The 16,311-nt window shown below is 47.1% G+C and overlaps 2 protein-coding genes across 7 annotated transcripts in view; both read right to left on the reverse strand.

Annotated features, from left to right (window-relative positions):
• ACACA (acetyl-CoA carboxylase alpha) overlaps window positions 1-16,311 on the reverse strand; it is a 193,408-nt gene that overhangs the window by 147,487 nt on the left and 29,610 nt on the right.
• SYNRG (synergin gamma) overlaps window positions 1,910-16,311 on the reverse strand; it is a 34,802-nt gene continuing 20,400 nt past the window's right edge. For 4 of the 6 annotated variants that reach the window (XM_068210711.1, XM_068210708.1, XM_068210712.1 and 1 more), the window contains 8 exons: window positions 10,658-11,260; window positions 10,138-10,301; window positions 9,390-9,443; window positions 8,602-8,698; window positions 8,189-8,337; window positions 5,464-5,574; window positions 4,884-4,919; window positions 1,910-3,952 (listed from right to left, as the gene is read on the reverse strand). In XM_068210711.1, the coding sequence (XP_068066812.1) occupies window positions 3,821-3,952; window positions 4,884-4,919; window positions 5,464-5,574; window positions 8,189-8,337; window positions 8,602-8,698; window positions 9,390-9,443; window positions 10,138-10,301; window positions 10,658-11,260 (1,346 nt within the window). In that variant the 3' untranslated portion in view covers window positions 1,910-3,820. The remainder of the gene's footprint in view (window positions 3,953-4,883; window positions 4,920-5,463; window positions 5,575-8,188; window positions 8,338-8,601; window positions 8,699-9,389; window positions 9,444-10,137; window positions 10,302-10,657; window positions 11,261-16,311) is intronic. The other 2 variants (XM_068210713.1, XM_068210709.1) reach the window with 1 other exon arrangement.

Genomic DNA, 16,311 nt, shown 5'->3' on the forward strand with positions numbered 1-16,311 from the left:
CACATGAGGAAAAAATTCACCTGAAATCCCCATTCAAGGTTATATTACAGTCTTAGTGCTTGTGGGGATTTCACTGCAAAAGCTCCTCTTGTCTTCACTACTGCAAAAGATTTTACACAAGTGTTTTCCCCCTCAAATCCAGTTTTTTTTCTCCATTCTTAAATGTACAGAAACCAAAGAAAAGAGAGCCCTGGTTTAGCTTGGATTGCTCTGAGCACACCCACTGGCTTTGAGGGGAACACCCCTTCTCCTGCTCCCCACAGGCTTTTCCAAATGGTATCTTAATTGTCTGAAAAATATTTTATATCTTCCAGTATTTGGTGAGACACCTTCCCCATCCCAGCCACAGAGCAGGTTTCACTTACATTATAATATAAATATTTCAGCTTCCCAGGCTGGTCAGATATGAAACGAGCTTTTTATTGAACACCAGGTTTGAATCTCAACAGAGGATTTAGAAATCATTGCAGGAATTAAGGGAGTAAACAAGGTACTAAAGTCAATTAATAACACTTATTCTCACTGGATTTAAAATATCAGCAGCAACTCCAGCACAGCACAAACCCAAACAGCTCCAAATAATAATCACAAAGCCACTTCTGGAAGAAAAATAACATTTGCCCAGAGGGCAGGAGAAGAATCACAATAGAAAGAGAAGTTTTCTGATTGCTCTTCTTCATAAAATGACGACATTCCTATTTTAACATTGAGAACTGGAATTAAATACAGGTGCAGAATTAAAAGTAAATCCAAAGCAGCAGTTTGTACAATAGCAGCTTTTATTGGACAGGCAGGTTTTGTTTCAAGTTTATGATTCCCAGTGCAGCTGACAGGACATGAGCTCCTGCTCAGCCTGGGGCTGAACTTCACCCTCACCCCACAGCCTGCAGGGATTTCAGGGAAGGAGCTGCTCCCACCAAAGCCAGCCAGGAGGAGCTGCTGCCAGGGAGGAACAGTCCTTGGAATGAATGGTGAGTGCAGGAGGTGACAGTGCCCAGGGCACAGGTGACCTCCGAGGGGCTGCAGGGACTCAGGGCCAAACACCAGGAGGGAGGGGCAGGGGAGAGGCTGGAGCAGCTGCCAGGGCAGGGGAGCACCAGGAACACAACGGGGTTAAGCCATAAATACATTAAATAACCGAGCAAATTAATTCCTCAGAACTCCAAATGTACACAAAGAGACAGAAACCCCACTCTCCACAGGTCACGCCAAGGCAGCCCCTTTTATCTATCTACACGTAGATAAAAAACCAAAGAAAATCTCGTTTCTCTTTTCCAGTGAGAGAATCCATGCAGGAAAAGGAGTTACAGGTCTGAAATTGGACACAAGCAAAGGGAAGGCAGCGGGGGAAGGTGGGCTGTGACAATCCTGTCACCTTGGATACAGCTTGGAAGGACACTGGGCTTTGGCTGGCAACAAATCCGAGAGGATGCTGAATGTTCCAGTGAGTCATTGGAATGACTGGGATCTGCAGCTGATCCTCCTTGTGCAATGCCTTTATCCAGGGGATCTCCATGAAACCCTGCCTGTGTTCCCATGGCTGAAGCTGCTGGGAGCAGAGCCCTTCCTGCCCCACAAGGACAGGGATGGTGCCTGCTGCTGTCCCTGCTGTGGGGGCAGGAGAGCAGGAGAGTGTCACCCTCCAGTGAGCTCTGCTGCAGCTGCAATTGTAAACGTCCATTCCTTTTCTTATGGGCCAGAAGACACGCTGGCTGCAGCTCAGAGAGGGGCTCACCTGGTGACAGGTACAGAAAAACCAGCATGGAAGATGCTCCTGTGACAATACAGCTGGTGCTTTAAATTTCACACCATGGCCTCTTATTTGTGCCATTTTCTTTAAACTGGGGGAAGCAATTCCTCTCTAGCAAAGTGCTGGGGAGCTGTGGTGGCTGACAGTCAACTCCCTCTCCCCAATACAGCATTTCCTCAGCACCAGCCTCTCCCAGCCGCTGGAGAATACCTGCCAGTGGCTCCCTGTCCCCAAACTCCTGTGGGAACACTGGTCAGGGGCACAGCAGCCTCACTGTGCTGGAAAACAAGGGCTGTGGGCACAAGCTGTGGTGCTGGAGCTCTCTCCCACCTAATAAATGAAAGGGAGAGAAGCAAGGAGTTGCTTCCCTGCTTTTTTTGGTAATTGCTGGGCAGGATGTGGGAAGCAGAGCACGGGAAATCTGCCTCTGGATCAGCTGGAGCTGGAGGCACACGGTGCTTTATTTCATGAATGAGCTAATTTGAGGCAGCAAGGAGATTTATGGTAATTGGTGTAAGGAAGGAGCCAGACACCTCTGAGCCAAGATTCTTTCATTTGGGCTAATTAATAGTTTTGTATAACTAAGCCTGTTTGTTTTTTAAATACAAAGCATAGTTTCCCTCATTGTAATTTCTGTTTCAGCAAATAACCACAGGTCAGTGTCAGGTACTTGTAATGGGGGCAGGATTAACTTGGAGAAGCTGTTGAGCTCTCTGGAGGAAAGGAACAGATCTGAGAGACTAAGCCAAAGAATTAAGGAGAAAGTTGCACCCTATGGATTTACACCCCACTTCATTCCCTGCAGACCTAGACAGGGCCCTGGGATGTCTCTTTTAACACCATGAAGCTCCCCCAGGTTTAAAATCCTGTAACCAGCACTCCATTGACTGCACTGTCCTCTGCACATTGGATCTGAAGCAGGAACCAGGTACTTTAGATGTACAGGTAACATTTAGTGAGAGTCTGTGACACAAACCTGTCCAGAGAGGCACCTACAAAAGCCACAAACCAGCAGGAACACAATGCCTGCTTCAGACACAGCTTGCTGAGACCACCAAATTCCAGGGTTACATCCCTTTGGGTGTTAAATCCCACTCCCTGCTGCAGGAGCCAGGGGCCACCTTGTGCTGCCAGCTCTGAGTCACAGGAGCATGTTGCTACAGGTAGCAGCAGACTGCAGGAGTCACACACAGCCATCCCATCCCATCAGGAACAGCATCTCCGCAGCCAAAAAAGGGAAAGAATCTCCACAGCAGCAGATGTGCTGCAGCAGCAGAGCCCAGCTTTCAGCAGTGCTGCAGCCACACAGCTCCCAAAAGGTCAGGAGAGACAAAACCCTGCCCGAAGCTCAGGACAAATCCAGGCAAGTTTGTCTGTATTTACAACAAAGACTGTGAGTTTTGAGCTCCAGCTGCCTGCACTACAGAGCCCACACAGCACAGGGAACATTACAGCACTCTTCCAGTCCTCACCTTCCAGCACTACCCAGTTCTGCATCCAGCACAACTTCCAACACAGAGCAGTGGAAGCACAAACACCCAGCAGCTTCTCCTTCTGAGTCAATAATTCATTCTGCCTGGATGCTGCTGTGACTCATGTGCTGTGATACCACAGCAGCAAATACTTAAAGAACATCAAGGTCTGTGTCCCAAAAACGTTAAAGATTTGCTTGCAAATGCAGACTTCAAGTATTTAAGTGGTTGCTTCTATGCAAATCAGCCCGGCATTCCAGGTTCTCTGGGAAGCTCCATGCTGGCCTCTCCCAGGTTTATGCACGTGGTTACCAGGCTGCTTTTACACAGGATAACGTTTTCATCTTCAGAAAGACCGAAATGCCACTTTTTTTTTTTGTTTTGCCATACTACATATTTTCCAGTTATTCCTGAAACCCTGGTCATTACAAGTGAATTCTTCACCACCTGTAACAGTGGCTTTAATCCGTTGATTTTTGTACCAAAAATCAGCCCCAAAGGTTTCACACCCTGACCCCAGCTGCAGCCTATCCACCAGAGCAGTCACCCCAAGTCCTGCACGATGAGACCCAAAGCTCCACCTGCAGTGCAGCTGCTCTCAGAGCAGGTCTGGCAGGATGAGACCCGGGGGTTTGGGCTCCACGCAGTTGATCCAGAAGTTGGCACAGCTGGCATGGTACTGGTGCCCTCCATACGCCAGCTTGAAGTTATCTGTCTCGGAATTAAAGGCCTGCAAGAAGAATTGAAACAAGTGTGACAGCCTGATCCCCTCCAGGGTCTAAACCCAGAGTGGGAAACAGCACAGGACTCTCCCCTGAGCACTCCACCCCATCAACTCCTTTTGATTTCAGCTGCAGGTGGACAAAACCTTCAGCTATCACAGCTGAGCCAACCTACACCTGCAGGAAGGGAGCCCTGGCCTAACCCCTGGCAGCTCACTCACCTTGCTCCCTGCATCTTCTGGTTCTGTTCCACCTCCCTACCGCAGGAGAAGCTTGTCCTGCCTGCCAGCAGACAGCTCCTGCATTTCTTTCCCTGGCTCCAGCCTGGCTGTGGGTTAGGCAGGTGCAATTCTTGCTATTAGTGTTATTTCAGGTAGAATTTGATTTACTTCCTCCTGTTAATTGAAGCTGCTTTACAATAGGAGCCTCTGAGCGTGTGAAGCCATGAACAGGCTGAAACCACCTCGCTGTTTGTTGCTAGGAGATATTTTCCAATGCCTCACAGCTCCCTGTTTAAAAAAAAAATATCCCAGCCCTGCTCTCCACACCCTGGATTTCCTGCAGAGATTTCTAAAAATGCCACTGCCTGCTACACAAAGCCAAAAGTCAATATTTCTAGCACAAAGCCCCTGAAATCCCCCCTCTCTTGCTACAGACACCCAGGCAGCACAAATTCAGGAACTCAGGGATTTTCTACCACACAACAGAAGGAGCACAAAACCAGAGAGCTGGCACAAGGTACAGGCATGCAGACAGACAGGGGGAGGCTCTGGAGCATGTTAGTTGATCAGATCAAGAGTTAACGGCCACAAAACATGACTGGAGAAGAGGATTCATGATTGGTACAATTGAGAATGACAGCTGAGAGCCCATGAGCAGCTCAGCCTTCCACACTCAAGAAGAATGAGTCTAGAAAGAATGTTTTTTACAGAGTCATACTTTTTTGGGAAGTTCTTCCACAGGTTTCTCTTCTTTCTGAAATAACGTTGAAACCAAAAAAAGTCAGGAAAAATGCCTCTAGTTTTAACTGGTTGGCACAACTCTGCACATGTCCTGGGAGTCCCTCCCAGCTCTGCTCATGGCAACAGTCCCCTCTGGTGAGCCATTTCATGAAGAAAAGTCATTAAAAGATTTTTATTTGTTAAAAAATGAGTATGTATTTTTCAATCTTAGTATCTCTGTTTCTTGCCCATTACCAACAATTAAACTCAACCCTTTCTCCACAGCTGTGTCACACCAAAGCCCAAGGAACACTGGACATGCCATTATAAGATTCTATTGAGACCCATCTACAGGTCAGAGTTTAGAAATTACAACCATGAAATTTTTTTCAGTAGACCCATCCCTGGAAGTGTCCAAGGCCAGGCTGGACAGGCTGGCACAGTGGAAGGTGTCCCTGCCATGGCCCAGGGGGCACTGGATGGGCTTTAAGGTCCCTTCCAACCCAAACCAGGCTGGGATTCTACAAATGGAAGCCCAAACTGTAAATTCAGAAGGAGTTCAAGCACCACACACTTACTTTGCTTCTGGAATCCACGTTTAGGAGACACACTCCACAGGCAAGGTCCTGGGCATTTTTAATCCCGGGGCGCAGCATACAGGAAGAGAAATCCAGGGAGTTTTCATCTGGCTAAAGAGAGGAGACAGGAACTTTTGGGCATTTTCAGTGCCTGAGAAAGTTTCATGATAAGAATTACTGAGCACCAAGAACCAGCGTGTCATGAGGCATGGCAGGGTGACAACCATCAGAGCTGTCAGGATGGATTTGCCATCTCCACCAGCACCAATTTATAACACTCAAAGTCTTTAAAAAGGCCTCAGCGACAAAGGAAGGAACTCTTGAGGTGGACATTCCCACATCCAAAGGGGAAGGAGCACTGGGAACTGGGGCAAGGCAAACAGAGGATCTGCAGGTGTTTGTGCAGCTGTGGGGAGGGAGCTCTCCCAGCCAGCCCTGGGGAGGTGGCTGCAGCAGGGCTCATTGTCCTGGACTCCCTGGGATTGCCTCAGCAAAAAAGGGCGGCTGGTTTTCTCTTTTTGGGGTTTTTTTTTTGAACCTACAATATGGCAGAGCAGTACAAAATGGGATATTAAGGTTAACCAAACCATGGAATTCAGGCACCAGCCACACACATGCTCAGCTTAAAGACAGGCAAAGGCTGGGAGAATAAGCCTGAAAATAATGAATTATTGTGACACTTTTCCAGTACTTAACCTCACATTTCAGCCATAGGATAAAAGATCAATTAAAACACTGCATAAAGATGATACAAAACTGTTCAAATTTTGCACTGAAGATAGTAAGGCAAATAAAAACAATGACTAGAATGCAAGAAGCTTAAAAAATGGTGTGATCTCAGGCCATGTGTCTTAATCCACACTGTGGGTATGCTGCTCATGCTGCCCTGCTGAATGGCTGGAGAGTAACTGGAATCCTGAAAAAACACCCTTTAATCTCTAAGTAGATCAATCTAATTAATAAAGGCACTCTAATATTTGTTTACCAAATGCATGAGTGAAGCAAATGAGAAGGTCATCCTGCAATTTGCTGTGAAAAACCACAAGGCTGTGCATAAAATTACCCTGTAACAAAATCCTTTAAAAGATAAAATTAACCTTTCCAAGCCAATGCCTGGGAGCTGGAATCCTTCTCTGCAGTTAACTGGCACCTCTGCATCATTTAGGATGCGTGACTGTAACACCAGAGAAGTGTGGGCTCCACCCTCCCAGTGAACCCCGTGGGGAAGAGAGGCAAGAACAGGGGGGATCTGGAGAATCACAGGAGTCACCAGTCCCTGGGCTGGGCTAAGTTCAGCTGGAATCTGTGTGCATGTGAGCAGCTGTTTGCAGCTCCTGCTGTGCTTCACCTTCAGCTGGAGCTACGAGCCAGGAGCTGCTGTGGCTCAGAGGACACGGGGCCAAGCTTTGGACTTTCAGGTAATCCCTGTAATCTTCCAAGGAAAAGCACTTTAGCAACTGTATTTTAATCCACCTGTTTAAATTGGGAAAAGATCCTAGCAGCTCTTGGGATTGCTCCTGTCAGCAATGCCAGAGTTCAAACAGGTGAATCCAGGTCTATCAACTTCCTCTGCCAGGCAGGAAAATGCTGAGGATATAAATTTCCTAGGATGGCAGGCTCTGTGCATCACAGGACATCACCAAAACACCTGGGGAGGTTTAAAATGTGCAAAAGGTGTGTAAAAAGGGACTGATCACTTATAACACCTGCCTTGCAGGGAATGACAGTGAGCTGGACATGGGTATTTCAAGCAGAAACCAAGAATTCCAAGCCTTACTAATAAATAAGTGTTTATGGGGAAGGAAAAACCTTTTGTGGCCACAGCTGCAGTGCAAAGAGGAAGCCACAAATTAAAACCCCCATGGTAATGATCTGCTCAGTGATGCTTGGCGGGATGTGCTGATCCTGATGGCTCCTTGGATATGCACTGAGTCAAAGGATCCACTGTGTCACCCAATATAAAGCACACAAAAATGGGTGACTCTCTAAAATGATGAGTCTCCATGGTTAAAGGAAGTGATTTTGCACATTGTATCTCCTGCAACACAAACCCCACAAGGTATTTACTGGCAGGGTGGTTTTCCTGCCTTCCCTTTGTGTCTGTTCTGCACCTCTGTGTGCCCCCCTCTACCCCAGCTCCTCTGCAGACCCTTCCCATGGGATGCTCCCCTCAGACCATCCCTGCCTGTCCCCCTCACCCAGCCATGCCCAAAGCTCTCCTGCTCCTACCAGCCTGGCCGGGAGCTTTTCCTGGCAGTGCAGAGCAGGAAAAGCTGCTTAGTCCGTGGCAGGAACCAGAACAAACTCAGGCATTTCCAAATGCAGAGAGAAGGGAAAACAGTTTAGTTCTTCCTGTGTTGCTCCACTGAGTGTTATGGAGTTGTGAGCTTTAAAGCCAATTGCAGGGATATTAAAAACAAGACATGTCCTTGTCATTCTGGCTTTGTAAAATGGCTTATTTGGATTTTATTGAATTTGCCTTACTGGAGATGTCCACAGACACCCAGGATATCACCTAAATCATTAAGGTACAAGTAAGACAACATCATGTTGGTGCACAAATAACAGTTTTTTTAGAGCATTTTAAACTGGCTTTCACAAATAAGTTCATTTCCATTTTCCAAGACAAGAAACACAAACAATCAACTCAGCACACCCTGCAAAGCCTCTTTAAATAAAATTATGACATTTGTTTTAGTGACCAGACAGCTTATTTGGGTCTTACCGTTAGAGCAGCCAGGGACATGAAGCTGATCAGGTTGTTCCACACTTTATCAATATCCTTCAGCAGCTGCTGCAGCTTCTCACTGCAAACAGCAGTTGCTTTGATGCCCAGCTCCACCCTCTTTGTCACTCTGTAGACTTCAACAACCCCTGTGGATGTAAAACAGGGGAGGATTGCAGAGAATGCACTGGATCAGAACTCAGAAATGGCAAAACCAGAGTGGCACGGGGGGGTGGCCGTGGAGGGTCAGTTCAAAGCTGGAGTTACATTTATTTGGCAGAAGAGCTCTTCATTATTCAGATGAAGGCAAAGATTAGGATTAAAAATAATGCCATTTGGGGAAGAGAGATTCTATATTCCTGTTTTTCAGGGAAGAACTTTCAGTGTAGAACATGTGGAAAATTAAAACATACCCTGTAAATATTCCATGCCTTGAGCAGACTGGATAACTTCAGTGCAAACAGATGAACTGCTGATTCCATTTAAGGTGTCGTTTGCTTTCTTTATGACCTGGTGGGAATGAATTTCATAAAATGATGGGGTTTCTATCTTTAAATAATCATTACAAATAAGACTGCCCCCAGGAGAAAGTGTTATTTGGAAAAGGAGACAAATTAAAAAAGAAACTATTGCCACACTCCATCACACATTTTTATACACTCCTGCTTAAGTAGATCAGGGGAAAGTGTGAACATTTAAAACCTTAATGTATTCCCCCCAGTAGTTTCATTACCAAATTAAGAGTTTTAGGAGCATGCATGCCTTGCTGTCTAATTTAATAAGAGCATTCACAGTTTGGGCTAATACTGAAGTGCAAAGAAGAAATGTTCAGGAGCACTGATCTGGCTGTGAAATATCCCCAGCAGCACGTGAATGGTCCCTGGGCACAGCACACCAACACTTCTGCCCCTCAGGAAGCCCTGAGGAGCCAGGCACTGGTACCAGTGCCCTGAGCACACAATACTGCGCACCCAAACACGGGACCACCCCACTAACCAGAGATCTGGAATATTTCGGGAAAAGCCAAACTAATCCCCAGCGACAGGGAGATTAGTGTAGGGTGCTTAGCTGAGGAGGTGGCAGCTTTTGGTTTAAAAACTGTAATTCCCAGGGCTGATTCCCACACTTTCTCTGCCTGCTGGTCTCAAACACTGAGTGAGGCAGGGAGGAGGGAAGGATCTGGAGGAGGAGCCACACTCACCTGCAGGGCACTCTCCAGGCACCTCTGCCACTCGTAGGCGTACCTCTCACTCTCCTAGAGCAAAGAGAAGGACAGGCTCAGTCTTGTTCCTACACACATTTCTCTCCCTCTCTCCTACACAGCAGACACACAGCAGACAGGTATTTCAAAAGACTATTTCCAGATCAGTTGTGTGAACCTTTAACAGATCTGTTCCTAATTTCTTCCCATTCTTCCAAGATTCTCTATGCACCTGAACTCTAAAATTTGATTTCTGGGAGTGGGAATGAGTTTCAAAAGGAGAATGTATAGGGGTGGGTAAAAGGTTTCATTGCACACACCTCCTGCTGACACATTTGTTACAGTCTGCTGTTCTAGCAATGGGGATTAGCAGAATTTAATCCGAGTCCTTTTCCCATCTCTTCTCAGGATGAGCAAGAGAAATAACTACCACACAGCCAAAAAGTGATGCCATTTCCCAAAGCAAACGGTCTCTGCCAAAGCTGGGATTAGATTTAAACTGTAACTAATTTCCAATCATAAGCTTAGGCTGCAAGGTCAAGTGATTCTGTGTTTCAGACAACAATCTCTGTTTTCCCACTTCCCTTTAAAGATGTGAGAGAAGGAACTTCCAGGTTCCACTCACGACATCCGACTGCACCCGGACACATCTCACAGTCACGCCCGTACTCAAGCAGGTAGAGCCCCAAAAAGTTGGCAGCCCCTTGATGTCAGTGCCAGCTCAGGTGTGTTCCAGCCAGCTCCTTACCTCCACCTCCCCAGTGAGGTCCTTGTACTTGTCCCTGATCACGGGCAGGGCTGGCTTCTCGCTCAGAGTGTTCGAGCGGTCCCTGAACGGCTGCTCCAGGGCTGGCAGAGGTGAGGAGCGACTGATTTCTCTGTCCCCCAGGCTCAGGCTCCTCTTATGAGACCCTAAAAAGTCAGGTTGTAAAAAGTTATTCCTTTACTCTAAAGAGCCAGGCTGTTTAAAATGAATGAAGTGGCAGCAAGGGCTGTCCCGTTCCTCCAGAAGAACAAATATTTCTCTTTACTCAGTGACTGCTGCAGATTTCCCCAAGTCCCTTAATTCTTACAGGTTTTTGGCACAACAAATATTTTCCTTGTAGAAAAAGACCTGCTCCAAATGCCACAGAAATCAATGAGAAGATTCAGGTCGTTTCCAGCAGCCTTTGGAACAATCCCCATTAGCTAATTTATAATTCAATTAGGAAAACCAGCCTTTGATGAGCACATGCATCATGAGGTTCCTCCACCGTGGGCAGGCTTACCTTGCATTGACAGGTCAAAGGTGGCCAGCTCACTCTTGATCATCTCCTCACTGGATTTCACCTTGCCTTGGGAAGTTGCCACCAAGAAATCAAACTTGCTGATTTTTGGTTTTTCACTTTGGAACTCTCCAAAGTCATCTGCAGCCTCTCTCCGCAGCTCAGAGGAGACTCCAGCGAGGAAATCAGCGCCCGGGGCTGTGTCAGCTGCTGCTGCATCCCGAACTTCCGAGGGAAGTCTGGCAAAATCCCCAAAGTCCCCGACGTCGTCATCGCTGGGACCGCTGGAGACCGGCCCTGAGTCCTTAAAGTTCGCAAAGGCTGCGAAGGAAACATCCTGCAAGGCATCCTCGCTGGAGAAGGTTGTCACTTTGGAAACTGTTGTCATGGTGATGTTTTCTGAGCTGCCAAAGAAGGTCTCCTTCTTCTGGAGGACAGAGGTGGCCGCGGAGGAGCCGCTCGCCGAGGGCTGGGCGAAGCAGGAGAGCCTCTTGCCCTGCTGGCCGTCGTCCCTGTCGGAGCTGGACCAGTCGTAGCTCGCCAGGCTGCTGACTGCAGAGCCACTGTGACAGCTTCCCAACGGGCCACCCTTTAAGTCATCCACATCTGAAACAAACCCCCACAATTAGGAGCTGAAGTTCAAACCTTAAACTCTCTACGCCGCCTAAGAACAGACTTGCGGAGAGCCTGGAGGAACTGCAAGAACAGACACAGTGAATTGTTGTTTGGCTGAGGACTGAACTGGAGTTTGCACAAAAATAATCTGGAAAATACCTGAGCATTCCATACAAAAATTTCTCTGTTCAGTGAATGCAAGCCTTGACCTTTGAATGCCGTCTTACATTTTAAGCTGAAAGTCACCATACCACTATGGTAGTGAAGAAGCACTAAAAAAAAAAAAAAAGAATTTCTGGCCAGTCCAGGCTGAACAGATCACCAGTTGAGTTTTCTGGCTGCAGAATCTACAATCAAAATATAAATGTTACAACTCAAACACCTTTAATGCGTTATTTCATCTTATCAAATCCAACCACACAGAAGACTGGGCTGACTTTTCCATTCCTCTGATAAAGTATTAAAACACTTTAATTTTATATTCATGCTTTGATACGAATAACATGTAAAAATGTGCTGCAAGGATCTAAAAAAGCCTAGAAATCCTGTTTGAGCTTATCAGGGCTCCTGCAGTGCTGCACGGCCGACTCATCAAACTTCCAGGTGCCAGCACTGACAGGGATATTGCAGAGATCATGTTTTAACTGAATAAATAGTTTGTAAAAGCTAAGTCTAGAGAAAATCCAATTACTTTGCAGAAAGCTCCAAACATTTATACCCACCTGGTGATTACATGGCCCAATAGGTTCTTCTCCCTGCCAGGGGCAGGTGGGAGCTCAGAGCCTGCAGTGCCCGGGGGCTCTGGCTGCTCCCACCCCACTGATCTTTCAGCTCCAGACTGACACTGATCCCAGTGAAGGCACACGGAGCCAGGGCTGGGCAGCTGGCATTAGGGCATGAGCCCCCCTCCCCAGCAAACCAGCCCTCCTACCCTACTTTTGGCCTCGGTTTTCCAGCAGGAACAATTGTCAGTTTGGATTGCCCGGGGTCCAGCAGCGGCAGGAACAGCAAACCCAGACCACAGAAAGTTTTCCCTGAGCCTCCCTGGGGCTGAGATCTGGTGCTGAACACCAAGGGATGAACGGGCTGGCACGCTGGGCTCTGACAGAGCCACAGGGGGAACAAGAACAAGCTGAATTCCCAGATGTCCTCTTCCTGCACTCCACCACCAGCCCGAGGATGAAACCATTCTAACCAACCATTTCTGCCTTGGTTTATTCATCTCACTGGAGGGGGAGAGCAGGCCAGGCTCCAGGCTGCTTCCCAGGCATGACCCACATACATGGCTAATGAAAAACCTAAGCAACACACGGCACAGATTAGTGGCCACTGCCATGGGCCAGCGAGGCACAGCAAGGCATCCACCAGCCCCGCCCCGGGGCCCTCCTGCAGCTGCTTTGTCCCTGCCAGCATCCCAAACCCAGAGCTGAGCCCCTGCACACAGATCTCCAAGTGCCACTGGAACTGTGGATGTGCAGAGCAGCAGCCTGCAGAGGGTAAACAGAAAGGGATGAAATCACCTGCTCCCGGCACAGAAAGAAGGCTCTGGGTGAAAGGGGTCAGTGATTTATCACCACACACCACACCCTGTGCTCTCAAGTTTTTGTTTAAAGAAGGGAAACGAAAGCTTTGCATGAAAGAGAGAGCCAGAACAACCTCCAACACGTGAGCCAGCTGTAATTAATCCTGGCATCCTGCAAATACCACCAGCTACCAGGCAACCTCTGTTTCCCTTCACTTTGTGCTGGCTCCAAAAGGCAGCAAAGATCTGAGCCTGGCCATTGTTGCGGTGGCCCTGGGAGAGAGAGGGAGGAGTGGTGATCCCACCCCAGCACCTGCACGCTCACATCCTGTCGGGAATCACTCCTTTGGTAACTGCTAAGATTTTGAGCTGCAAACACATCCTAGAGGCCCAGGTCAGGGCACTGCTGAGGCAATCCTGGCTCAGGCACAGGCAGGATCAGCAGCAGGCTCCAGGGGGAATTCTGAACTGACCTGCAATCAATAGGGCAGGGGAGGCAGAACAATAGTTTAATTATTCACAAACCAAGAGTCAAGATTCTCTGTGTGTGAATTCAGGCAGACACAAAACCTCTGAAGAGGTGCAAGGGCTCAGGTGAAATGTAATGGTTCAATTCTGTACATTTGATTTTTTTTTTTTTTTTATGATTCCAGAAGGATCACTCCACTGAATAAACCTTTTTCTAAGAATATTATATTACTGGAAAAACACTGCATTCAGAGTCAGTGTTAACAGCTCAAGCAGTCCTAAAACAATTTAGTGAGAAGTATGAAAAATAAGAATGTGGAACCCAAAGTCCAAGGTGTCTGATCATCACCTGGGACCAGGTGCACCTGCAGAAGCTAGCCAAGGGAAAGCACTGGCTGCAAGGAACATACAGCAGGATGAAATACAGCTAAAAATACTGTTTCCCAGTCTTATCGCATCTACAGAAAAACTTGTCACCCCTGATTTAAGCCAACTATAATAATTTATTTCAACTACCAAGGATTAAGTTATGGCTGGAGGCAAATTACAAGCTGGAGCCTTCAATGTCAACAGTTTAATCACTTAAGGAAAACCCTTGACAGCATTAGTGACTACCTGAAGAAAACTGAGAAAGACAACTCAGGGACATTGGAATAAATTTAGGGATTTCAGCCAGCATAGGAGACTTTCAGGGTTTTGTATTTCAGTGGCTCCTGGAGTCTGATGAATAAACCTAGCTGTGGTGTCACGTTGTGGTTGTTAGGATGACACAGGTGGTAGCTGTGGAGCTCTGCTGCCAGCAGAGCAGCATCCCTGAGTGCTGTTACCCTGGGAACATCCCCTGCAGCCTGAGCAGCAGCCCAGGGGACAGGCACCACCTGCTCCCTGCTGCCTCAGAAGGGGAGAGGAGACTGCAGGAGCACACAGCCTCATGCACTGCTGCTAGCAGGGCCGTGCCTGTCAGCAAGCAGAGAAATCCCAAGCCCCATTCTCAGCTGGGGAGGCCTGGGACAGTTAATAAGGGAATGATTGCCATTTGCTTTCTCTAAAGAATGGCTGTAGCTAAGGTGGAAGCCATCAAGAATGCTGACTGTAAGATAAATGAAGATGAAGGAAATAGGAGAGAAAAGGGTCCAAACCTTGTGGAATTACAGGATTTGCTAATTATTTTGAAATGCTCATGATAAACAATGTTTCAGAGCAGAATAAAACCCCTGAGCTGACACTGGGAGCTCAGTCCCACAGAGGCCCTTGGGAAGGCCATGGCAAACACATCCACACCCTCCCTGTCAGAGCCTTCCTGGGATAAACCAGGGTGGATAAGCTCTTCCGTGTGCAGAATTAACCCAAATGAGGGCCAGGGAGTCAATCTGACTGTCAAGTCTGGACAAAAACATAATAAATACAGTCATGGACGTTCCTCTGCCTCCTCCAGGAATGACTGGCTGAACAAACACAAGCTGCACCAGCCCTGCAGAATTAGGTCTCAGCTTTATAATTGATTTAAAAACCCTGGGCACGACCTACTGTTCTGCAGAACCAAGGAGGGGTGTTATGTTTTTCTCCCTTTTTCTTTTTTTCCCTTTTAAAGTCTCTCCAGCTCGGTGTAAAGAAGAAAAGCCACATTCTGCTTCCTGGGCTGGTTTCTGCTCTTGTGGCAACTCCAAAACCCCACAACCTGTTAACTATTCCACATCTCAATTATTTTTTAGCTTTTTTCCTTGTCTGCTAATTTGATGCTAATCCCAAGCTGTCAGTGGCTCAGGAGCTGGAGGAATGTGAAGTGACATAATTGCATGCCAAAAATTTGCAGCTGTCATCCATGTTTGAAAGTTTCAATATTTAAAAGGTAGAACTTCCCAAATGGAAAATTTACTTTGGGGTTCTTGTTAACTCACACTGGATTAGCTAAATAAATATCAGAATATTATTGAGTGGGCTGCTATTCATAGAAGTCTAGACAGCAACACAGTTTTTCAGTGCCAACTCACAGAAACAACCCTGCCACCACATATTTCCTCCACTCCATCCCTCTCAAACACAGATCTTTGGAAAAATATTATTTAGGTTGATATGTAAAGATTCAGGAGGTCACAGGGAGCGAGGTCAAAGCACTGGAAGAGGAGAAGGAAGCTCACCCACACCCTGCTCTGCAAGAGAAAGGCACCCACCAGCTTAAGGGGATACTAGAACCTTAAACTCTGTATTTTTGAGGAAGAAGAGATACATTGCTAGTTTGCAACAAATCACACACACCCCCACGTTTTCAAAATATGCCAAGATAATATTTATTAACACAGCAGGACTTACAGATCACAAAAGATAGGGATACAGAGGAGCTCGGAGGGGCGGTATCAGAGTAAAGCATGCAGGTCAATACTTGCAGAAGAGAGATATCAAAGCAGATCTGAAAAGGCACATTCACACAGGAAATGTTTAGTTGAAATCAGACATTAGAAAAAGCAGCAAAAAAACCTGAAGTTGATTAAAATATACAGAGAATCTCCAGTAATGCCAAAGAAAAAGGTACTTTACAGGTGTGTCAGTGCAGCAGATAACCCTTTGAGGGTGCCTGGGGCAGGGCTCCTCTGGCTGCAACCTTTGGCAGGAAGAACAAATCAGGTTCACCCAACAGAAGCAGGTGCCCATTCAAATGCTCTCAGCTCGGAGTGAAACGTAAATTTGGTGTAAAAGAAGCAGCCTGGTTCAAACTAACAGCATGCAGCCAGTGCTCAAAGGGTTATAGAGTAAATGCAGGAAAATCAGGCAACATTAGTATCATCTACCTTCCACACAGAGAGTTAAGAGTTTAAAGAGACTGTATCCCCTTTGGAGAGAGAAAATCCAGAAACCTTTCACCCCTCAGGAGGCCACAGGGCCCAGGCATGGGAAGCAAGCCAAGGATTTCTCCCTAATTCCCAGCATAAGCACCTACCTGCCCGTACCTGGAAGCTACAAATGTCAAAGCTCACAGCCAAGGGACAAACACCTCTGTGTGGGCACGTCACAAAGCCAAACCATCTCTCAGCACCTCTGTCCTGCTGCTGTTCCC

This window comes from Anomalospiza imberbis, chromosome 20 (genome assembly GCF_031753505.1).
Source record: "Anomalospiza imberbis isolate Cuckoo-Finch-1a 21T00152 chromosome 20, ASM3175350v1, whole genome shotgun sequence".
Classification (NCBI taxonomy): Eukaryota; Metazoa; Chordata; class Aves; order Passeriformes; family Viduidae; genus Anomalospiza; species Anomalospiza imberbis.